We start from the raw sequence: 23,907 nt of genomic DNA on the forward strand, positions 1-23,907 counted from the left end.
GCCCCCGACACTCTTGCCACAGGGCACCCTCTGGTGGCCGCTCCGGGCTGCACTGGCATCTGGTTCCAGCAAAACTTGGGCAAGAGGGGTGGGGGAGCCAGAGCCTGCCGGGTGGGTGCCGAGTAGGGTTTTCAGCCACAGAATGGAGCAGGCAGGGTGACCTCACTCCCGGTGCATGACATCAGCCTTTCCCTCTTGCTGGATTTCCCAGGAGGCCAGAAGCCCAGCAGCAGCTGTGGTTCTGGGAAGGGAAGGGAGGCCTGACCTTGGCCCCACTCTGGCTGGCCTTGGCGGGGGATTTCTGGATGGCTCTTGCAGCCTGTCTGCTGGCCCAGGGTGATGGTGGCTGAGTCTACAGGTCTGGGATCTTGCCCAAAAGCCCCTCTACCCACCCCAAACGTCAGGCCACCTATTTCCCTGTCTTTACCTGCCCCACCCTCTGTCCTCAACCCCCATCCCACCCTGCTGTTCCCCAAAGATACTGACAAAGCCCTTTTGTAACAATAAAGTTTAATCACAATTATAAAAATGTGGCGTTGGGTTCGCGCTATTAACATATGTACAGTCCAGCCCAACAGGAAGGGCCCGCCCCCCACCATCCGGGCCTGGCGAAGCGAGCTTCCAGACACCAGGGTGGGAGGGTGACCCACAGGGTCTGGCAGGAACAAAAGACGAGGCAGGGTTCCAGGCACAGAGTCCCCAGGACTGGGGGCGCAGGGCCCCCCTCCAGGGGGAGAACATGGCCACTGCCCCTAGAGACCCCTAAACTGGGGAGGGGTGCACGCAGGGCACAGAGGGGAAGTCCCCATTAACACAGAGCAAGGGGGCTATGCAGCCCCCCCAAGAACAGGATCTGTACAGGCCGGCACCCCAGGTTTCCACAGGAAACAGCTGCTGGCAGCTACAAAACATTTACAGCTTCTTCTCCGCAAAGAAAAAAAATCGGGGTGGGTGGGCAGGGGCAGAAGGGAAGCGGAAGTTGCCTCAAGGGACTGAGGCTCCCTCGCTAGGCTCGGGGCCCCCCAACCCCACATCTGGAGATGGGGCATGTGGGCCCTGCTGAGCCCACTAAGGCTGGGTGGGCTGGGAGCTCAGGGCGCCAAGGGGAATAAATAGGGGTGAGGGCGCCAGTCCTGCCCCACCTCAGTTGAGGGAGCCGCGGCAGCTCTCGGTGCCACACAGACAAGGGATCTTGTTGTCCTCCAGCGGGAACTTGTAGTCATAGGTGATCTCCTCATCCACGCCGATGGGCTGCTTGGAGTAGATCACGATCTTCTTCTGGGACTCGATGGTGATCACCTTGGCATAGCAGTTGGGCTACAGGAAGAGGTCAGCGTGAGTCACGCCGCCCCCTCGGCCCCTGCCCCGTCCGCTCCCCCCAGTCCGGCCCCCTGCGCACCGTGCAGCAGTGGTTGATGAACCTCGCCAGGTTGCCACACTTGGTGGCGTCGATGATGGTGTCGTGGTCCACCCGGAACAGGTAGCTGCTGCCAATGCCCTCTTGCACGTAGCGCTTCTCCCGCATGTCGGCCACCATCTAATAGAGGACAGGGTGCGATGGTCAGGGGGCTTCCCCTCAGCTTCCTGCCGGGCTAGGCCTGACCCCACCAGCCCCTGTGATGGGGGGTCTGGACAGTCTCCCAGCTGCCACCCTGGGAGCCTCACTGGCCTGTCCTGGATCCACAGCTCTCCCTCTGGTACCTGCTACCCCAAGGTGCTGACTCCTGACTTTGCTTCCAGGACCCCCACCTCCCAATACCTTTGTCTGCCGTTATGACAAAGTCACCCACAGGACCCCAGGGAAGTCTGCACTGGCCATTGGGCAGGAGAAGCGGTCACTGTCTCCTCCTGGAGTGTCTGCCTGGCCCACGGGACAGCCCGTGGGGACTGGGTCGGTTCCTGAGATGACAGTGGCCGTTTCACGGACTGAATCCTACTCATCCCTTCTCCCAGGACCCTCTCTCCAAAACAGGCGCCCACGGCTGCTGCTGTCCACGCCAGGGCCCACATTCTTGGGTAGAGGGAGGACCTCGTTTCCCAGAAAACAGGACGATAAACCCTCTGCACACTCCCCTTGGGTGAACTCACTCTCTTCCAGGGCTTCAACTGCCAGCTAAGTGGCGGGAACTCCTCCCAAACTTCCATCTCCAGCCAAATCCACCTCAGTGGAACTGCTGGGCGACACCCGGTAGATGTCCCCCGGTCACTGCAACTTCACATGTCCTGACAAGAGCTCATCTTGACCACACATCCGCTCCTCCTTGCTCCCTATCTCACTGGCAGCCCTACCTACTCCCAGCTGCTAAAGGCAGCACCGAGAAACCATCTCGCCTTGGCCCTCGCCCTCATTCCCCAGAACCAACTCGTTGCCTGGTCCTGCCAGCTACCTTGGACCCACAGACTCCTGCTACCTTGGACCCACTGCCTAGTCCAAGCCACCCCCGCCTTCGGCTGGGATCTCTGCAACAGCCCCACCCCGCCGTCTCAGCCTCCAGTTCTCTCTGCACGCTGCAGTCAGATGGAACTTACTAACTTCCAAAGTCCTCTCCTGCTTAACACTTCGCAGCAACTTTTCTCCTCTCACCATTGGTCCAAACTCATTAACGTGGCTCCCAAACTCTGCAGCATCCGGCCTCCACCGGCCCCCTCCAGCCTCACGTTGCTGCCACTGGCCCTAGTTTTTCCAAGTGGCCATACTGACCTCCTTGCCCTAAGACCATCCTGCATCCAGGCCTTTGCATGTGCCGTCCTACAGTGGAGAGCACCCTCCCCCTCACCCGGGCCTGGGAGTTGCTCAGCATCCTTCAGCCCCTGGTTTAAACATCACTGTGCTCCCACCTCCCCTGCCTCCCTGAACACCGCCTTTCGTATCAACCCAACACCATCCTTATGTTTCTTGCTGGATCATTAACATCTAGTTTACTAGTACCCATTACTAGTTGTTGAAGGAAGGGAGGGAAAAAAAGAAAAGCAGGTTTCACTGGCTAAGTCTCAGAGCCAGGAGGGACCCCGAGGGCCGGGTGGTTCTCATGTTGGCATCCCAGGCTGCCGTCAGGTCAGGCAGGGGCTGGGCGTGGGGCCTCACCTGGCGGATGTTCTGACCCACGTATTCGATGACCATCTCGTCAGCTGCGATGGGTTCCATGGCAAAGAGCCCCCACTCATGGATCCGGCTCCGGCCGAATCGGAGCTTCTTCTTCCGGAACTAGAGGGCGGAAGGCAGACTGTGCTGCTGGACGTCCCCCTCAACCTAGCTGCTGCTTGCCTCTCCTCAGACCTCCGGGGCAGGAGGGTGTTCTGGCCACTCGCCGCCGGCCCACCCCTAGGGGGCTCCACAACACTGTCTTCCAGTGGCGCCCCTTCCCGCCTCAGTCCCCACTCCTCACCTTGAGCTGGTTTAACTTCAGCAGGTCACTGTCCATGATGGCAGAGGTGCCGATGGCGCTCAGGAGCCGCCGCTGCTCAGAACGGCGCTCCGAAAGCACACGGTTAGTCCCCTGTGAGGTGCAGGGCAGGGAGGAGGTAAGTGACAGGAGAACTAATGGGAAGAAGATGCCGCCAGTGGGCAGGTACCAGGGCAGAGCCTCACCTGAGTGTCCGCTCCTTCCAGTTGCCGGGCCGAGACGGGGCACACGTCCAGGTACCTGTCCTTCTCCTTCTTGCTGATGGGGTAGTAGCCCTCGCTGCGGGCCGAGCCTGTCTGGTGCTCGCGGGGCCCGTCCTGGGGCCGCCGCTTGCGTTTCGGAGTGCTCAGGTTGGTGAGTGCAGGGTGTTAAGGAAGAGAACGGGGTCCTCACCAGCCAGATCCCTGGGGCTCCGCTCCTCTCTCCCCCGCAGTCCCAGCCCAAGGAAAGGGCGACTGACCTTAGCTGGAGGTCCTGAGCATACTCAGTGTGAGGACAGAGAGATGGAGAGAAATAAGTCTTAGACCCCACCTTTCCTGCCACAAAATCTCTGGGAGGCAGAAAAGAGGCATGAAACAGAGAGCAATGGTGGCTTGGTAGCCAGGGGAGAAATAAATACCCAAGCTGAACATGGCAGAGAACTGGACAGGGAAGGAGGCCAGTGCAGACCCTAGGAACGATCTCAGGAGGACAGTGCCTGGCTGAGCGACCGCAGGGAAGCCCTCCCGCCCCCCCGGGCCTGCCTCCCTGTCCTGAGAAGGCCAGCCTCCGGGGCTCAGGATATTGGTGTGATGGACCCAGTGGGTGTCGTTAAGCCAATCAGCCCCACTAGTCTGCTGCAGCAGCCGCTCGTATGTGAGCCGCAGGTAGCCCATGTCCTCCAAGTCCAGGCCCGAGTTCCAAATGTCATACAGGATGGTCATCTGCTCAAACTCGCTGCGGGGCTCGTAGGTCGGGGGGGGCGGGGGCGGGGGCGGCCGCCGGCGCCGGGTGTGGGAGCGGAGGCTGCGCCGCCGGGTGGCCCCCTCACCGTCGCTGCTGCTGCTGCTGCTGCTCTCCGATGACTCCGACTCCTCTTCCTCCTCCTCCTCCCCATCCTCTTGCTGCTGCTGCTGCTGCTTTGGCTCCTCTGCCTCAGCCACCACCACCTCAGGGGCCTCCAGGACCTCGTCTGCCGGGGAGCTGAAGAGGGCTGCGGGGGCAGGAACTGGCTCCAGGGGCCGAGGGGCTGGCGTGGAGGGTGGCGGCTTGACAGCCAGGGCATAGTTGTGCTCCAGGAGGATGTGGCTGAGCAGGGGGCCCGGGCGGTCCACCTCGTCCAATGTCTCTGTGGCCTCTGAGTCGTCGCCAGTGGGCAGGGCGGGCAGCCCGCGTCGGGCTGGGGTCAGAGCCAGGTCGGCCAGCACGGCCAGGTCCACTTCTGTCCCTGGCTCAGCCTCCTCTTCCTCGGTGGAGCGGCATCGGCCTCCAGCCCGGCTCCGGCCTCCTCGGGACACCTCCTCGGGCCAGCTCTTGACCAGAGACGCGTGGTCCAGGGGCAGGTTGCGAATGGTCCGCTCCACGGCCCGGGGGACTTTGCGGGAGGCGGGGCCGGGAGACTTGACCTGCGGTGGGGCAGCGGGGGGAGGCTCTGGGGCCGGCACCTCCTCCACCGCAGAGAAGGAGACGGTTTTCCGGCGTTTCTTAGGTGGGGGCAGGAGGGGGATGGGAGAGGAGGGGCGCTCGTCGGGGCGGGGGGCAGGGGCCGGGGGTCCAGCCGGTGGCTCTGGGGTTGGCTGGGGCACACTGGGGGGCGGTTCCTCCGTGAAACCTGGGGAGGGAAGCACACGGGGAAAAGGAGAGGGTCAGCTTCTCGGCCGAACGTCATCACAGATTCGCTACCGGCAAGAACCTGGCCAGCCTCCCTGGGGAGTCCACACCCCAGCTGCCCTCACTCCTCAGCTCCCTACAGACACTCCTGCCCTCACAGAACTTCTAGTCCGATGGAGACAATCACATGAAACACATGTGCAGCCGATCTCGAAGGAAACACACACTTGGACTCTAGTCTTTTTACCAAGCCTGGCGGTGACAGAACCACATCCAACAACTAGACACAGAGATCAGACAACCTTTTGTCAGCTGCATTTTATAACCAGGATGCAGTTGTCCAGATCTGAATTAAAGCATCCATTATTTTGACTACAAACAATATTCTTTGTTCAGTGAGATGAAAAAGATACAACGTAAGAAACTGAATCTTTTCATTAAACTATTTCATGAAATTGCACTGTGGACCTGCCCAAGTGAGAAAGGGGTCAGGAAGTCTCCCCTCAAGAAGCTGAGGGTGGGACTTCCCTGGTGACGCAGTGGATAAGAATCCGCCTGCCAATGCAGGGGTCATGGGTTCAATCCCTGGTCCAGCAAGATCTCACATGCTGCGGAGCAACTAAGCCCGTGTGCCACAAAGACTGAGCCTGCACTCTAGAGCTCATGAGCCACAACTACTGAGCCTGCGAGCCACAACTACTGAGCCCGCGTGACGCAAGTAGTGAAGCCTGCGCACCTAGAGCCCGTGCTCTGCAACAAGAGAAGCCACCGCAATGAGAAGCCCGCGCACCACAACGAAGAGTAGCCTCTGCTCAGCGCAACTAGAGGAAGCCTGCGAGCAGCAACGAAGACCCAACACAGCCATAGATAAATAAATAAATAAAAAGAAGCTGAGGGTGAAGCTGAGGTCCCAAGGATGAGGAGCAGGCAGTGCTGTCCCTCCCCAGCTAACAGGGACGGGGAGCAAATCCTCCCTCTGTGGACACCCCCAGGCCTGCTGCTGAGTGCTGGGGTCTGAACATTGCTCAAGGCATGCATAGCCCTTTCCCCAGGGCCCAGCCCTGTCCTGCAGACCTGACCCATCCCCATGACCGGTCCACAGCCTTGCCCTCTCATCCTAGGTTTTAGCCAGTCAAGCAGGCATGGCCTTTCAGGCCCCCGGCCCTTTGCTCACATGGTTCCCTTTGTTCGGAATGCCTCTCTCCTTTCGCCCATCCAGAAAGTCCACACGCAGATTTTGGACCCAGCTCAATGACACCACCTTTGTAAAGCCTTCCCCAGTTTCCTCAGACATTGGTAACATCTTCCTCTCAGAACCAGAAGGCTGGTGGTTCTCAACTGCCATCTTCAAATTGGCTGCAGCAGATTAACAGCTAGAATTTTGTGCCAAGCACCAATCCAAGCCTTTCACATACAGTAAGTACTCACTTAATTCTCATAACGATGCTATGAGGTAAGTACTATTATTAATGCCTCCTTACAGATACGGAAGTCAAGACAGAGAGAGGCTGATAACCTGCCCAAAGTCACCCAGCTAGCAAGTGACAGAACAAGACCTGCATCCCAGGGCAGCCTGGGTTGAGTTTGGGGTCTTACCCACTGCCCCTCGCTGCTTTGGACCTCCTAGCCTGGGACTCAGCGGCTACAGGTCTGGCCCTACCACCCACAGAGCTAAGGGCAGCCAGCACCAGGCCTGGCCTGAGTAGGCAGTGATCAACATGTGTCCACTGCCTCAACCGACACACCCTCAGCCTCCTGTCTCCCGAGGGTCTGGACACCCCTGGGCTCTCAGCCAGGAGTAACCCACGCTCTGAAGCTAGTGAGGTCCCAGGTGCTGGTTCCCGGTCCCCCAGGTCCTAGGAGTCCTCTCACATCCTCTCCTCTCCAGCGCTTTGGGGCGGACCTCTCCTCTGATCCATCCTCCCAACCTAGCGCACTGGGCCCTCTGGAAGCCTGGGCCTTGAGAACAAATTCCACCCGCCACCCCCGACTCAGCTTCTTCCCACAGACTTCCCTTTTGCTCCCCGTCCTGAAGGAAAACTGGCAGGGCCTTTCATCATTTAGGGAGGCAACTTTCAGGTTACCTGCCCAGTCTACACAACTCCCAGAAGCCACTGTTTCTACGGCATGACCTACCCCACTCCCTCCCTGTGCCCCGGCCATCATTAACTGATGGCTAAATGACCCAAGCCAGCCCAACCAGAAACTTCCCTAAGGATAAGGTTCTAAGATAGAAGGGGGTGGGACTTCCTGGTGGTCCAGTGGGTAAGACTCCACACTCCCAATGCAGGGGGCCCGGGTTCGAACCCTGGTCGGGGAACTAGATCCCACACGCATGCTGCAACTAAGAGTCCACATGCTGCAACTAAGAAGCCCTCATGCCACAACTAAGACCGCATGCCACAAGTAAAAGATCCCGCATGCTGCAGTGAAGATCCCAAGTGCCACAACTAAGACCCGGTGCAGCCAAAATAAATAAATAAATAGAAATAAATCTTAAAAAAAAAAAAGACAGGAGGGAGTCTGTTTGTGGGGGCAGATATCCTCTGATGGAATGGAGAAGGAAGAACATTTGCAGGAGAGAGGGATGAATCAGAGGGGAAGACAGAAGAGCAAGTCCTAAAGGTGTCCAGGCCCCTGTCCCTGGGATCTACCAGACAAGCCCTCTCCTAGGCTCCTGCCATTGGGCCACACAGGCCTCTATCCAGTTGTGTCCTTGGTAGCTCGGTTTTCCCTACCATTCTCTAAAAGCCAAGGGACCGGCCTTAATTTTCCTCTCCTCTCCCACCTCTGCCATCTACCTAAGGGACTCTGATAGCCCACCTGTTTGCCAGATTCTCACATTCACTCATCCTCAGCTACCCTCCACCAGTCACACACCCGACCTTGTCACCCCCTCCACGTTGGACGGTGACACTCTGACCACAGTTCCCCAGGTCCTTTCAGTTCACCCCACTGTACCTGTTCAATTTCCCATCCTCTATCGCCCCGCCCTCTAGCCCACCACCCTCCCCCTAAATTAACTTCATTCTGGGTCGTGCCCAGACCACAGCGGCCCTTGCTTCGTCCTCTCCTTTCAAGCTACTTTCTGCAGCCTTCCACCACTTCCACCCTGTAGACCCCTAACCCGGAATCCACCCAACCACCTGCGTTCTCTCCTCCTTCACCCCAACCCCCAGCCTCAGCAGGGCTTCTGAGTTGCTGGCGATCCTAGTCAGCTTTCATCCTCACTCCCCACCCTCCTCATACTCCAGGCTTCTACTCCACTCATGCCCCCTCATGCTCAGAAATGTCCTGCCTTCCTACTGAAGAGAGGAAAAGGAGGCCTTCGTCTGAAACCCCACAACTCCCTGCTTCCCATTTACGGAGAGATCTGCATCTGACCTAGAGGGTCCATCCCCCCCAGGTGCGCTGCTCCAGCAAGGATTCCTCTCTCTCCTGACCCATCCACCAGCTCCCTCGTCCCTTCAGTGTATGAACACACTGCAGTCTCACGTACTTTGAAAAGGTAACCCTCCACCAACCCTGCATTTTCTTGCTGTCTCTCCAATTCCAGTTGGGTAACCTTGAACAACTCACTAAGCCTCAAATTCCTCATCTGTAAAATGGGAGTAGCAGAGATGTTGTGAGGAGTAAATGAGAAAGTGAAATTTGCAACTTTGCAACATGCTAGGGCTGGCACATGGGATCCCGCACATGGGATCTACTCAATTAACGTTAACTAATATCATTAAGTACCACCCCTCAACTGTCTTCTTTCGCAAGAGTAGCTTACCCTTCCAAAAGACTGGTTATCTATCACCTGCCCTCACTCCTTAACACCCCCTAACTTGAGCCATGCTACTGAAATTGATAAGGTCACCAGTGACCTCCTAACTGACAAATCCAACAGATGCTTTTCCTTTTGTGGCCTTCCAATACAGGCCACTCCCTCCTTTTGAAAACCCGAGCTCCCTGGTTTCCTTCCACCTCTCTGATCACTCCTTTCCAGCCTCCTCTGGCTCCACTCTGCCCCCCTATCTCTTGTAAGACAATTAAGGCTCTGGCCCCCCTCTCTCATTCCATACATCCTTCCAAGGTATACACAAGTGTACTCACACCCATACTTTCAAATACCTATCGCATTTCCAGCCTACTGTTTTCTAGAGCTTCAATCTTTTTTTTTTAACTTTTTATATTGGAATATAGTTGATTAACAGTGTTGTGGTAGTTTCAGGTGTAGAGCTTCAGATCTATTGATCCAACAGCCCGCTGACTGTTTCTACTTGGAGGTCCCAGAGGGACACGAAACTCAACCCCAATTAAATGCATCAGCCTTCTTCCAAATTCTGGTTCTCGAAGTAGTTTAACCAAGTGGTTCTATGTCCTAAATTTCTCTGAAACCCTCATCCCCACTTCCACTCCCCGCACCTCACTGTAACCACCCTGGCTTTGGTTCAGGCCCTTCACTTACCTGCATCCTTTCAAACCGTCTCATTAGCTGCCCCACCTCCCTCCTTACCTCTTCCACATCCCTCCCCCTCCTGTGAGAATGATCTTTCTGAAATGCAAATCTGATCACATCCCACTTTTTCTTCCTACCCTGAAAATGAAAGAGTACTGAGATTGCTGTCCCCTCTTCTGCCACCGACTGACTTCGAAGAGACTGAGAGGCGTCTTAGGATTAATCAGAACCTCGACTCCTTCTCTCATGGGTTCTGGGCCAGAAGAGAACGCCTCAGTGCTAGGAGGTCCTCCTGTGCTCACTGCCTATCTCAGACCATGGATTCTCAATAATGTTCGAGAGAGATCTCTGGAAGGCCACATGCATCTTTGAAGGATAACTTGAAAACTGAGTTAATTCCACCATAAGAGCAACCTACTCCAAGTTACCACCATTGCTTGCCTTACTTCCTGCAAGAGCCTCTTAATCTCCCTGCACAAACTCTGGCCCCTCTCCAAGTTTTCTCTGCACTGCATCTTTTCAAAACACAAATACAACCACGTCAGTCCTCTGATGGCATTCCACTGCCCTCAAGATAAAGCCCAAATTCCTAGTGTGGCCTGTTCATTTTGCATGATCCAGCCCTTGCTAATCTCTCCAGTTTAGGCCACCCCAGCTCCCCCTCACTCTCAGCTCTCCAGAAGATGAGCTTTCTTTTTTGTCTCCCAACATGCCACTTACTCTGCCTTGGGGCCTTTGCACATGCTAATCACACCCTCCCGCCTGCTTTGGCTTGATTTCAGCCCAATGGTGCTTCCGCGGAGAAGACTTCCTCACAGACATGCTCAGGTTCTCAGAGTACCCTGTACTTTTCTTTCATGGCTCTTACAGTTTGTAGTCACAGATTTTCTTAAGTAAAGATTAAACTGTCTCTCCCTATAGACCGTAAGCATCATGACAGTGAAAACAGTGCCTATTGTGCATACCATCACATCCCTTGCACCCACTGTAAGGATTCAATAAATAAGTATCTATTGCCTGAAGGAACAGTTCACTCAGCAAGATACATTACGCGTGTGATATAAAATAACAATTGAATGTACAAATCCACAAAGGAAAGCAAAGACAGAATTAAGTTCTGAGTTTATGTTGTTAATAGTTATTATCTATCCAATTTGACCATTTAATCAGGTATATACTACACATTAAGGAAGAGGCTTAAGAAAAACTGGTAGGAGAAATTTACTAAGTTGGGAATTCTCTCTTTAACTTATTTGGGAAAAGATCATTCTGTTTTACTTTAGTAGCCAAACACCCTGGTCTAACTCTGAAAACTGTTCATGGCAGTGCAGTTTGAGTGTGTTAGGACATAAATGTCTCCAAGGGAGGAGTGACAGGAGATAGTGACTTCCATCCAATTTTGTATGTTTTCCAACAAAGTCACACACTTGCATACAATTAATAAACGTCAACCACACTGTTCCCATGAAGACAGACACACACATACACAAAGACTACAACAACAGTTCCATACCACCTACCTGCAGGTCTTGCTGGAGACTTCTGTTCGGGGAGAGGTGTGACTGGGGAGTCTGCAACTCTTTCTGGCTCAGGCTCCTCCGCAGGTGCTGGCAGGGGCACGGGGACATCTCTGGGGGGTGATGATGCTGAGGGTATGACTGCTGGCTGCTCCTCTTCCTCTTCTTCTTCAGAGGAGGACTCAGATGATGAGGAGGACGATGAGGAAGAAGATGAAGAAGATGAAGAAGATGAGGAGCTGGATGAGCTGCTGCTCTCAGAGTCCGATGTGCTATCATTCTCACCATCTGAGTCAGCATACAGAGAACATTTGGAGGACGAATCGCTTTCGTCGTCCTCGCCTGGAAATCCAGAAGGGGGAATCAGGCGAGGTGAGAAGACCCCTCACTTGGTCAAGCCGTGGGTTCATTCACTGACTCACTACTAGGGATGTGTTAGGCTCTGTGCTAGGTGCTGGGGATTCCTACTCTCAAGGAGTTGGAGAAGCACCCAATCTGTCCACAGTGTGATAAACTTCAGTATGAAGGGCTAGTGGAACAGGCAAAGGGAAGCCCTGGATTCTGCCTGGTTGATCAAGTCAGGGAAGGCATCCCTGTGAAGGAGATGCTGAAGTCAAGAAGGACAAGGAGTCCGCCCAGCAGACGCGGGGGCTGAGTGGGGATGTCAAAGGTAAGAGAAGATGGTGCCCTTGGAGACTGGCAAGCAGCCTGCCCTAACCACCAAAGCTTTTCCCAAAGTGGGTCTTATAGACACTGCCTGGACAACAGACTCTGAAAAAGGATTCCAGGGTAAAATAAGCTTAGAAAACGTTATATGGTCTATGCCTCTGGGAGTGGTAATACATTGGAAGGGCTCTAAGAAATTAAGAATTTCAGAGTCTTGGAGGAACATAATCGAATAGGGGTCTGGAGAATGGCAGGATGAAGCTGAACAGATAAACAGGAGCTAGATCACAAATGGCCTAAAGCATCAGGCTGAGAAGTCACCTGTGGAAGACACGGAGCCAGGAAGAGACTTAATGGGGGAGAGTAAAGGGTCAGGTGTGCATTTTAGGAAAGATTCCATCAGCAGGCTAGAAAATGGATTGAAATGAGAGGGATGGAAACAGAAATGCGGAAAACAGTCAAAACTGCTGCAGAGGCTTCCCAGGTGGTACAGTGGTTGAGAATCCGCCTGCCAATGCAGGGGGCACCGGTTCGAGCCCTGGTCCAGGAAGATCCCACATGCCATGGAGCAACTAAGCCCGTGCGCCACAACTACTAAGCCTGTGTTCTAGAGCCCACAAGCCACAACTACTGGAGCCCACGTGCCACAACTACTGGAGCCCACGTGCCACAACTACTAAAGCCCGCACGCCTAGAGCCCATGCTCTGCAACAAGAGAAGCCACCACATGAGAAGCCCGCTCACCACAACCAGAGAAAGCCCGCGCGCAGCAACAAAGACCCAACACAGACAAAAATAAATTAATTAATTAATTAAACAAACAAACAAAAAAAACTGCTGCAGACTCTGAGTGAGAAAGGCAAGAGAGCAGGAACAAGGGAGGTGACAAATTCAAGAAAACACTGAAGCGGTAAAACGGACAGGAATTGGTGACCAAGTGGATGTGTAGGGGTCTGCACCCCTCACTCTCAGCAGATGACCTCGCCCTCTGCTTTCCTGAGCAAGAGGCTCTCAGATCACCGTTCTCATAATTCTGGCCTCTGCTGAAATGGCACCTCTCGGAGGCATCCCTTCACCATCAGATGTAAAACAGTCCACCTTTCCCCTGTTCCCTGACCCTGTCACTCCCTACCGCGTTACGCTAGTTCATCTTCTTCAAGCAAGTATCTCTACTTGAGGTGCTACTATTTGTCCACTTGTATGTCAAGTCCCCGCCTCCCCCCCTTAACCAATCACAAGCTCCAATAAGGCAGGGACCACATGTGTCTTGGTCGTTGATATTTCCCTAAAACCTAGAACGGTGCCTGGCACACGGGAGGGGCTCGATATCTATTTCCGAGCAAAGGAATAAAAGAGAGACTGAACCGTGTACTCAAGCCTCAATAAATGTGGAGGAACAGACAGGTGTTCAACTGAAGAACAGAGCTGTGTCTGGTGCCAGCAGCTGCAGCAAGGGGAAGGAGGAGGCACAGCTCGGTGGCCAGGCCTTAACGGAAGAGCAGTGCCCAAAGGGGGAAAGGCACAGTGGGGCAGCAGGAGAATGCAGCCCCCTTATCTTGAGAAAATAAATGGGCTGTACTGGGTTGTCTTCAGGGGACAGCATGTTTCAGAGGTAAGCAGGAGGGAGTGTTCTGGGTATTGTTTACAGTGGGCCAAAGGTTCCAAAGGATGGGGCTAAAAGGCAGTTGTTTTGGGGGAAGGCAAAGATGGCCAATCAATCCAGCAGGCAGGTTACATGGGCTCGGAAAGGGCTGGACAGGTGGCTGAGTCCCTCCTTCCCCAGAATTTGACTGTACTCTGTGCGTGCTTACCGTCTGATGCCTCTGTCTCCTTCTTTGCAGCATCCATGGCTTCTTCACGCTCTTCATCATCCTCATCTTCCTCCTCGTCCTCCTCATCCTTAAGAAAAGGGACAAAGGGGAATTAACAGAAGAAGGACAACTGGTCCTCCAGGAAGCACAGCTACCAGGGCTCCAGCCCAGAGAGAAGCTGGCTATGGCGGCAGGAACTCAGGACGTAGGCTCCTGGCAGGGACCGGGTGCCTCAGCTCCTCACCTTCTCTGAGGAGGACTCCTGGGATGCCTCCTCCCCCTCGCTGTCCAGAGCAAAGGACTTGCGGTGCTTGCCCTGGGTCTTGCTTCGCTCTTCATCTCGTTTTGGGGGCTTGGTCCCCGGACGTCCTGGCTCTCCAACCTCCTTCTCTCGCTCAGCGTCTAGGCCCAAATGAGTAGTGCAGTTTACTATCAGCAAGAGTTGCCCTATCCTGTGAAAGGAGCTCTGCACACACCATCACTGACCTTTCTCACAGTCCCACAACACAGACCTCATTTTACAGACAAGAAGTTGAAGCTCAGCAGAGAAACATAAAAACTGCACATTTTACTTCACATTTTATACAGTTTTAAACACATTGCACCCATTTAATCTTTCATCTTGTTCTGCGATGGGTAGAAGAGGGAGGTGATTTTGTTATGTCTGGTCCAAGAAAATAGTACTAAGGCCAACGGGTCTCCAGGGAAGCGGATCACACTCAATAAGGAAGTTTTCCGCCACAGAAGCTGTCAACCTATAGCTCAGACTTAGACAAACTGGTAGGAAGGGTGTAAGAGTGCTTAAGCATTAGATAGTAACCTTGGGTAGAAAACCTGTTTTAACCTCACGATTATTCCTCTCTTATGGGGAAAAAGTGAAACACAGAAAACTTATGTCAGCATACCAGAAATAAAAACCACAGCTAAAATCCAGGGATAACCCTACCTGAAGCTTCTCACATCTCAAAGAACTGCTTTACTCTAACCTGTTCCAAATCTTCACTTGGCTCCTTGCCCTCAAGACACCTTCACCTCTTCATCCCTGCCTCCTCCTTTCCTATCAGAATCGAAGCAGCCTTTTTCCTCCTTTCTGCTTCACCTGACCTCCCACTCACCATCTTCATCTTCCTCGGCTGGAGTAGAAGGCCGGGGCCTCTTTTCCTCACTGGCCTCTGAAATTTCCGAAGGCTCTTTTCGCTTTACCTGGGAGATGAAAAGAGATGGCGCCCTTTAAAACCCAAACACTCACGGTTCCCAAGCACCCTTACTCCAAGGAAAGGAAGCCCCCCTTAACCCCCTCTCCCCACGCAACTAGGCAAGATCACAATCCTGGGTACCTTGAAAGAAGGCAGCCGCAGGGCTCCTCGCAGTCCTGACCCAAAGGCGAAGGCTTCGATGCCGGCGGTACCCCCACTCTTGGCCCAGTCTACCAGGGACAGCAGGCCTGGCTCTTTGAGCTTTGTCTTCTCTTTATCCTCCTCCTTGGCTTGCTGTTTAGCTGCATTCTGGAATGGCTGCAGGCAGTAGGGGGACCAAGCTCCAGAACCCAGGCGCTCCCTCCTGCCTCAGAACTACTCCCAGGCCCCGGGAATACAGAAATGCATCTACTCACTTCTCCATCTGACACACATCTATGCCACACCTCCCTCGCACCAGCCCCTGTACAGGCATTTTCTTGAAAGTCCGCTCATTCAGTCCATCAATCTTATGAAGCTGCTACTATTATTCCCACGCTACAAATGGAGACCCTGCAGATTGATGCCCAGAGAGATTTAAGAGCTTCGTCCACCACAAGGAAGCAGTGGATCCAAGAGAAAGCTCTTCTGACTCTCAGACTCCTGCTGCTTCTACTGTTCTGTGTGCCCCCAACTCCCCTGGGCCCAGCTGTGCATGCCACCGAGTGCCCACAGTCTCTCTCTCCACTTGCCCCAATCACCTCTCTTCCCTATTCTGAGCTGTGTAGCCTGAAGAAGCCGGAGGTCTTTTCCCTCCAGTGGAGCCCCAGGTCTCCCCAGTCCCAGGCACTGGCCCTCACCTTGGCCTTCTCTTCCTTGCTCTCCCACCACTGGTCAAAGGCTCCAAAGGCCACATTCTCCACCATCTTGCGGTTGAGGTCTCGCTGCATGATGCTCTTCATCTCTTGGACTAGGGTGGCCAGCACACGGCCCACGGTGCCTGCCGATGGCAGGGCCTTGCCCTCTGCCAGCTCTGCGTCCTCCCTGGGAGGCAGCCGGGCCTCTTCTCCTGAGACTGAGGAGGAGGGCAGGGGCTCGGCTGCCATGGGCAAAGGCAGCTGGTAGGCCTCCCGGGAGTATGCCCCTCGGCCTTCTTGCCCTTGTGTGTACAGAGCATATGGTAGGCCATAGGCTGCCTCTTGTGGGGGCGGGAATGGGAGGAAGGCCTCCCCAAAAGCCCCACCAGGGGGACCAGCTGAGGCAGTGGTCAATCCTTTGCCCTGCCGCAGTTGGTGGAGCCGAGTTAACATCTGGGTCTGCATCTGGAAGGACATGGGCATCCCTCCCCACTGAGCCCCAAGTCGATCCATGAGCTCTAAGGAGTTCACAAAGTCATAGATGTGGGGGGGTGGCGGAGGAGGTGGGGGGTACTCGGGGGGCGGTGGCCCATCAGGTCGGGGTGGGAGGAGATAGGCAGGCTGGTGGGGAGGGTAAGCAAGCGGAAGGGAAGCCATGTACGGAGGGGGAGGGGGAGGAGGAGGGGGAGGAGGGGGAGGTTGCTGGGGGGGTGTTGGGGCCGGAGGGGGTGAGCCGCCCCTGTCATCGTCGGAGATTTCCATGTCCTCTCCAGAAGAGCATGGAGAAGCCTGTAGGGGTGCAGAGGACGGTCACAGAAAGCTACTGCCTGTTCCTTGGGCTTTTCCTCAAATCTCTGTTCTCTTGCCTAGTTCCCTTCCTTCTCCCAACTCTGCCTCCTGGATCCCAGGGACTTCCCCTGGCTGACCCCAACCCAACCTCACCTGGTTCTGTCCGTTGGCTTTGGGTGACTCCCGGGTAGCTCCTGGTTCCCCACTCCCTGTAGGCGCCACATCCTCAAAATTCGCCGGGGCTGGAGGGGGTGTGCAGGGCCCGTGACCTGACCCAGAAGGAACCTCGCTCCCTGTGTCCCTAGCCCCAGGGCCCGTGGTGCTGTTCTCTTCCTCTTCCTCGGTGTCAGAAGCCAGGAAAGAAAACTTGGAACGCTGCTCCTTCAACAACATCTCAATGCGGGAATCCAGGCTGCTGTGCTGAGCGAAGGGCACACTCTCATTGGTGGTCTCCGGGGCCGGAGAGCCGGAACGGGCAGGTGAGGCTGGGCGGGGTGAGGTCCGAGCTTCTTCCCTCTCAGGGCTGGGCCCCCCACCACCCCCGCCTCCACCAGGTTCTGGAGGCTCTGGGGGTGGAGCTTCTGAGGCAGGGGGCCGGTAGTCCTGGTCAGCAGGCCGGTTGGGCTCAGGGGGCAAGTAGGAGGTGTAGGAAGGTGGGAAGCGCTCAGCTGTATTTTCAGCAAAAGGTGCCCCAGGGGGCTCCTCCCGAGTTGCCCGGCGGGGTGGGTAGGAAGCATGGCGTTGGTAGCGATTCCAGCTTTCATAATATGCTGGGTAGTTTGAGTCAGAACCACGAAAATGAGAGGATGAGGAAGAAGAAGATGATGAAGAGGACGAGGCCAACGAGGAGGAAGAGGAGGAGGATGCGGCGGTGGCCGCAGTGGTGGCGGAGACGGCTGCAGAGGTGGTCGTGGGGGCTGAAGACGCAGAGAAATGGCGGCGGGAGAAGGAATCTTGGTAGCTGTTCTCTGACCGCCGGGGCTTGAAAGAGGCTGAAGTGGTGCTGGAGAAAGCGTGCAGAGGGGTTAGCTGGGTTCAGCTCCGCATGCCCCAACCCCGCTGCCCCGCTGTCAGTACCCAAAACCCCTCTATGCTGCCCCCAAAGGAAGATCTACACGCTACTAAGTTCCTAGCTAGAGAGTAAATTCCCTGAGGACAGGGATTTGTTGGCTGGATCCAGAGAAACTAAGACAAATTACTCCCAACCCCCTCTTAGAGACTCTAGGTTTCTTCTTCCCAGTGGCAGCTCCCAGAATCTGGGGGTCCCAGAGGGTGTTTCCGCTGTACCTGCTGGAGTAGGCAGAATCCTGAGAGTAGGGGGTGCTGCCCCGAGACGTGTAGGGGGTTCCTTGGGAGGACTGTGGGGTGAACTGGCCGAAGGAAGATGGGGTGTCTTGTCGGCTGCTGGAGAAGCTCGTGTCCTGGGAGCAGGGGGTGCCATTGCCAGGAGTGCCCACCACAGCAGTGCCTGCTGGGAAGGCAGCTGTGTCGGAGGAGGAGCGGCGGCGGGATTCAGTCTGGAGGGAGAGAGTGGAGCAGGGAGAAAGGAAAAGAGATCAAGCACCATTTGACCATATGCCCTTCACCAAACCAAGAACCCCAATTCCCTGCTTTTTGAAAAAAGCTAGGTCTCTTTTCCTTGGTTCTTCCTATACTTAACAGTGAAGTCCAGAACCTCCCAAAGGCTGCTTCTGGCATCTAAGCAGCGGGCCCATGTGGCTAGGGCTAAAGCAACCACAAGCTTCTCACCGTCTCAGTGGCTGCACCAGAGCCTTGGAACTTCTCACTGAGGGCCTTGCCCCCAGTAGGCACCGTCTGAGGGGTGTAGGAGCCATTGACTATCAGTTCATAGTACTTCATTCGTTGTTGTCCTGGAGGGAGGAAAATGGGAACCAACAGAGTCAGATGGAGGAAACAACTCCTTTCTGATTTCATGTCCCCACACTTCTTTCTCGGGCCTCAAGCTTCCTAAGATTTCTTGGAGTCTTGGGTTTGGGGCTTTCACTTCTTCTACCTCATCTCTACCTAATAACTACTACAGACAACGTATTGGGTGACATTTCACAGTTTACAAAAATACTTCTAATGTGCGGTACTATGTTGGATGATCACCAGGAGAGAGAAGCATCCGAACCCCTATTTTGATTTATAGGTTTAAAGAAAACTAACCTGCACAAAGTGGTAAAACTAGAATTCAAACCCAGTCGTCTGATGCTACATCCCACCATCCTCTTCATCTTATAAACTGAAGTTGCAAAATGGCAGCCTGAAGGCAGCCCACCGTTGTGTTTTATTTGCCCCACACAATCACTGAAACTATTGGCAAGGGCAAGGGAGGAATGCAACGTTTAAAACCCAGGAGATTTCACACAAGAACCTAGATTTCTGGCTTTAAGAAAAACTATCTATGTTAGTCCTCATTCCCACTTACAAACTGGCTAATGCCAACTAACAGCTGCCTCCTTCCGATGCCACTAGACAGTATGCCACAGTCCCCACCCCTCCCTACTGCTCCTTAGCACAGAAGCCAAGACTGCTTCACTCACCTATACAGGTCCCTAATTCTCAATCCAAAATTTCAATACCTCGTGTTTTTAGAATTTGGCGTCAAAACCTGGTATCAGGCTATTTACTATAGTTCTTATTCATCCTACCTAGTGTGACTCTTCATAAGTTTTCTTGCAAATACAGTCATACAGTAGACTAAAGGGTGCTGCCCCAACCCTGCCAAAGACAATACACAAAAAACCGTATCTGGGGACTTCTTTGGTGGTCCAGTGGTTAAGACTCCACGCTCCCAGTGCAGGGGGCCCGGGTTCGATCCGTGGTCAGGGAACTAGATCCCGCATGCTGCAACTAAGAGCCCGCCATGCCGCAACTAAAGATCCCGCATGCTGCAAGGAAGATCCCACGTGCTGTAACTAAGACCCGGCAGCAGCCACAATAAATAAGTAAATAAGTAAATAAATGTTAAAAGAACAAAACAAAACAAAACCCGTATCTGTACCATAAACTCTCTGTAAAATTCTGATATCAGAAACACACCTGGCCCAAAGGTTTCAGATGAGAAATCATAAACCTGATCACCTGCCTGGCCCCAATAGGCATTTGCGTGTACCATCTCTGCCAGAGCCCAACCGTGGGCAGCAGGCGATGGAGAACTCACCTTTGATGTCAAGCTGGGCATGGATGATGTTGCCCATGACGGAGGTAAGGTGGAGGTTTTTGACTGTTTCCTTGGCTCCCCGAGTGCTGGTGAAGAGCACACGGGCTAGGCCCAGGTGCTTGCGAGTACGGGGGTGAAGAAGGATCTCTACCTCTTCCACCTCACCATACTTTCGGCACATGTCCTTCAGGAAGGTCTCCCGCACGTTGTCATTCAGTCTTGCAAAAGTCACTTCTTTCAGTGGGATCTGTCCGATGTAGAATTCATCCAGCTGTGGAAAGGACAGTAGTTACGTCCAGGGTCTCAATACTGACCACTGCTCCTTTGCCCTTTGGGAAATTTTAGCGAGATCCATGAGGCCAAGAGAGATAAAACTGGGAAACTACGAGGCAAGGGAATGGGGAAGGGTGTCCCAACAAGGGATACATCAGTCTTGACCCCTCTCTTCCCTGAATTCTTCTCACCACAGAATAATGACAAGAACCAGGAAAAGAAACGCACAAACTGAAAACTAAACCTCCATGGAAATAACTAGTTATATGGAAATAATTCACCAGTTCAGCTCTTACTAAGTCATTACCAAGGACTGGTCACTAGGAATACAAAGATGTGAAAAAAAGAGATTCCTATTCAGAAGAGTAGACAAGACAGACACACACAATCGCAACATGACAAAACAAGTGTCAGCAAAGGTGGAGACAGGGTGTTTGGGAGCCCAGAGAAGGAAACCTTTGTTCAGACTGGAGGCAGGAAAGAATTCATAAAGATGGTGTCATTCAAACTGGGCTTTTCAGATAAACCAGAGTTCACCAAAACGACAGGACCTATAGGGCAGAAAACTATAAAATAACATGGCATTGCCTAGAAACTGCAAAGTGCGTGGCAGGACAGAACACAGGCATGCAGGAGATGAGGCTTGGTCAGATGAGTGATCATGCACACCAATGCACAAAAAACGTGGACTTGGCAGCAAAAGTAAAATAAAAGAACAGGTTTTCCCTGGTGGCGCAGTGGTTGAGAGTCCGCCTGCCGATGCAGGGGACACGGGTTCGTGCCCCGGTCCGGGAAGACCCCCCATGCCGCACAGCGGCTGGGCCCGTGAGCCGTGGCCGCTGAGCCTGCGCGTCCAGAACCTGTGCTCCGCAACGGGAGAGGTCACGACAGTGAGAGGCCCGCATACCGCAAAAAAAATAAATAAATAAAAATAAAAGAACAGTAAAACCAGAGACAAATGACAGCAATAAAATGGAGAGGAGAACGGAGGCGAGGAAGCCAGGGGAAATAAATACAAGTCTGTATTAAAGGAGTGGCAACAGAGATAGAAAAATTAAGGTAAAAAGAGACGTGTTTAGAAAAAAGAGTCAGCACGACTTGGTGACACATTAAGGACAGAAGAATCATAGGACGACTCCCAGGTTTCTAGCTTGCGCAGCTGAGTAGATAGTGTTGCCATTCATCGATAAAAGGAAAATATAAAGAAGAGTAGGACTAAAGGGGTGAAGATAACTGTTTTACATCTCTTGAGCTTGAGCTTTCTATGGGGCCTCCAGATGGAGGTGTCCCTCCAGCAAGCGTATAAGTCTGGGGTTCAAGAGACTGATCTTGGCTCAGATCAGAGGTTTGGAAGTCATCAACATTTCAGTAACAGTCAAAGTTGTGGGTGGAAAAGAGATTGTCCAGGACAAGTGTACAAAGTGAAAAAAGAAGGATGAGAGAATCCCACAAGTGACTTATTTAAAAAAGAAGAAAAAAGAATTAGCGAAGAATAAGAACCACCAGTTTCCTAGGACCAGTGCTCCAAGTCCTGATGAGTCTCCTGCCTGGACAGGGACGTGGGAATCCTCTGAGGAAACGAGACGGAGGAGGGGCGAGGAACAGAGGACTCCAGGGGTGGAGTCCCTGGTGTTGTCACTCCGCTTAACTGAGAAACTGGGGCGACACACAGGGCACTGTTTTGCTATGTGCTGTCTAGAAGTACACAGTGATAGGTGCAGCAACTAGACCTGTCTTCATCCTTCAAAAAGTTAACACCCCTGCTTGAGACACCTCACCTATATCTTTCTAGAAAATAAACACACCTCCTGTCCAGAACAACTCAATCTCACAGTCTCAGAGATTATTAGATCTGGCTGTGATCCTTTCATTGGAAAACCCCCTTTTATTACACTACACTAAGACTGGACTACCAGAATGGATCCTCCACACCTCCAAGGGCCACCACACCAGGGGACTAGCAGACACGTACCTTAAACTTAGGGACTGGGAGGGAAAAGTCTCTGTTTTTGGACCTGACGTGGCAACGGGGGTCTTGGAGGTCTTCCACTGGTATATACTTTGAGTCCTAGGAAGAAAAGCAGAAACAGAAAGACAGCTCAAGGTGAAATCAGTGTTGAGCTCTAGAGCCCATTTGGAGACCCATATGCAAAAGAGCTGGGTGTTGGCTGCCCACTTTAAAGCAGGCAGCCTATGGGTATGGGAGTTCTAGGTGCTGAACACAGGTAACAGAGAATGGGGCTTGAGTTCCCTAGATGGTAAGGAAAAGCCTGGGGCACTCACGTTGACACTGAAGTGGATTCCATCGTATCGGTACACCTTTTGAGAAGGCCTGCGCAGGGCAGGGTCCAAGGCAGGATCGACGATGAGCTTGTAGTTCCTCCACTGGAAGCTCGGGGCCTTCTGCCCATCTCCCCCACCTTCCTGATCCATCTTTGCTCATTTACACTGTCAGGAAAGAGGAATACGCAAGGGGGCTCAGGACTTAGGCCTGCCTCCCTTGCTGTCCCTCACAGACTAGCCCCGACTCCAGGTACCCCCATCACCCCAGTTTCCACACCTCACCATGACCCGAGGCTCCCCTAGATTTTCTCCCAAGTACCTTCTTTCACCACAACACCCCATTCTCTCTCCACCTCCCAACTCTCTCCTCAAGGCCCCAGGCCCATCTCGCGCCCCCTTACCTTCCCGCTCTCCCTAGCGCGCGCCCCACTTGGCCTCGGCACAAGACCCCTCCCCCGCCCCCTGGCAGGCCCCGCCCCCTCCCGCCTCCTCACCGGCCAGCGGCCCAGGCCAAGCCCGGCTCCGGCTCCCACACACCGGCTCGCGTCCCCGCGCCCCGATCCTCTGGCCAAGAGGTGGCACCTTTTCGGGGCGTTGGAAACACCGCGAGACCGAGCTCGAGACCCGGCTTCGGCCCCGAATCTGGGCGGGGGGTGGGGGGAACGCGCGCCGCTGCTCTCTCCTCCCGCCCCGGCGCGTTCTGCCCCCCCCACCTCCGCGCACGCGCGGCGCGGCCCCACTCACCCGCTCGTGGCGAGCGGCTCCCCCTCCCCCCACCCCGCGCGGCACCTCAGCGGCGCGAGGCGGTGGCGGCGGCGGCGGCGGCGACAGCGCGAGACCCGGCCCCGCAGCGGTGGCGGTGGCGGCGCCCCCCCACCACCACCTCCCCGGCGCGCGCACCAAACACCACCGCCACCTGCGCGAGGCCCAGCGGGCACAGCTTCTGTATTCGCACTTTCGCCACGGGCGCCGCCGGGAGACCCACGGGGCCGAAGATAGCGGCTTCGCTTCGGCCGGCGCGCTGTAAGGCTCAAGAGTTGCGGCCCAGGGAGCCTGGAGATTGGCCGCATCCCCCGGAGAGTGGGCTTCACCACGGCTATCCAGCTGCTCTGGCCTGGGGTCCTTGACGAATCGGCGGCGACGAAAGCAGCGACTAATCCCTGAGGATAAGGGGGCGGGGCGGAGGGGAGGAGGCCAGCCAGAGCTGGGGAGATTTGAGTGGCGAGTTGAACAGGCGCAGATTCGTCAGGCGGGCGGGGCGAATCAGTAGACAGGATGCGCGCTCCTTTGCTCCTCTAACCTGCCGCTTCCTCACGCGGCCAAAGGTCTGAGAGGCTGCAGATTTGCCACAAGTCCTGGCCTCAGCTGTTGCCTCCCTTTAACCGCCTTGGTGGAGTCAAGAAAATAATGCCGGGTTAGCCAAGCCCTGTTGGCAGAGTGGGCCACTTTTCCTGGATCTTCCTTACTAGCACAACTCAGAGGACTGCTCAGTTCTGACCTGGGAGAAATGGCTACAGAGTCCGATGAGGATTTTCAGCCGAGTATAGAGAGGCCCGAATAATTCTGAGGAGGAGCCGGCCTAGCGAATCTGCGAATTCCTTCGTGGGCGGGGCCAAGGCGCCGCGCGCAGAGGGCGTGGTCAGCGTGTGGAGCCGGGCGTCGCGGGGGCGCTTCCTGTAGGACCCTCCGAAACCGGGGTGGGCTGGGAGCGGC

The 23,907-nt window shown here is 54.6% G+C and overlaps 1 protein-coding gene across 1 annotated transcript; it reads right to left on the reverse strand.

Annotated features, from left to right (window-relative positions):
• Positions 1-1,080: 1,080 nt before the first annotated feature.
• On the reverse strand, positions 1,081-22,347 carry SETD1A (SET domain containing 1A, histone lysine methyltransferase). The gene is made up of 18 exons (XM_082856232.1): positions 22,195-22,347; positions 21,884-21,979; positions 19,639-19,909; positions 18,222-18,343; positions 17,760-17,989; positions 16,626-17,475; positions 15,687-16,472; positions 14,989-15,165; positions 14,767-14,854; positions 13,896-14,053; positions 13,652-13,739; positions 11,178-11,516; positions 4,189-5,214; positions 3,590-3,762; positions 3,387-3,497; positions 3,086-3,205; positions 1,400-1,537; positions 1,081-1,317 (listed from the first exon to the last, which is right to left on the reverse strand). The coding sequence occupies exons 1-18, from the start codon at positions 22,342-22,344 to the stop codon at positions 1,144-1,146; spliced, it is 5,097 nt and encodes a 1,698-aa protein (XP_082712358.1). The 5' UTR covers positions 22,345-22,347; the 3' UTR covers positions 1,081-1,143.
• Positions 22,348-23,907: the final 1,560 nt, after the last annotated feature.

This window comes from Leucopleurus acutus (genome assembly GCF_964270905.1).
Source record: "Leucopleurus acutus genome assembly, chromosome: 16".
Classification (NCBI taxonomy): Eukaryota; Metazoa; Chordata; class Mammalia; order Artiodactyla; family Delphinidae; genus Leucopleurus; species Leucopleurus acutus.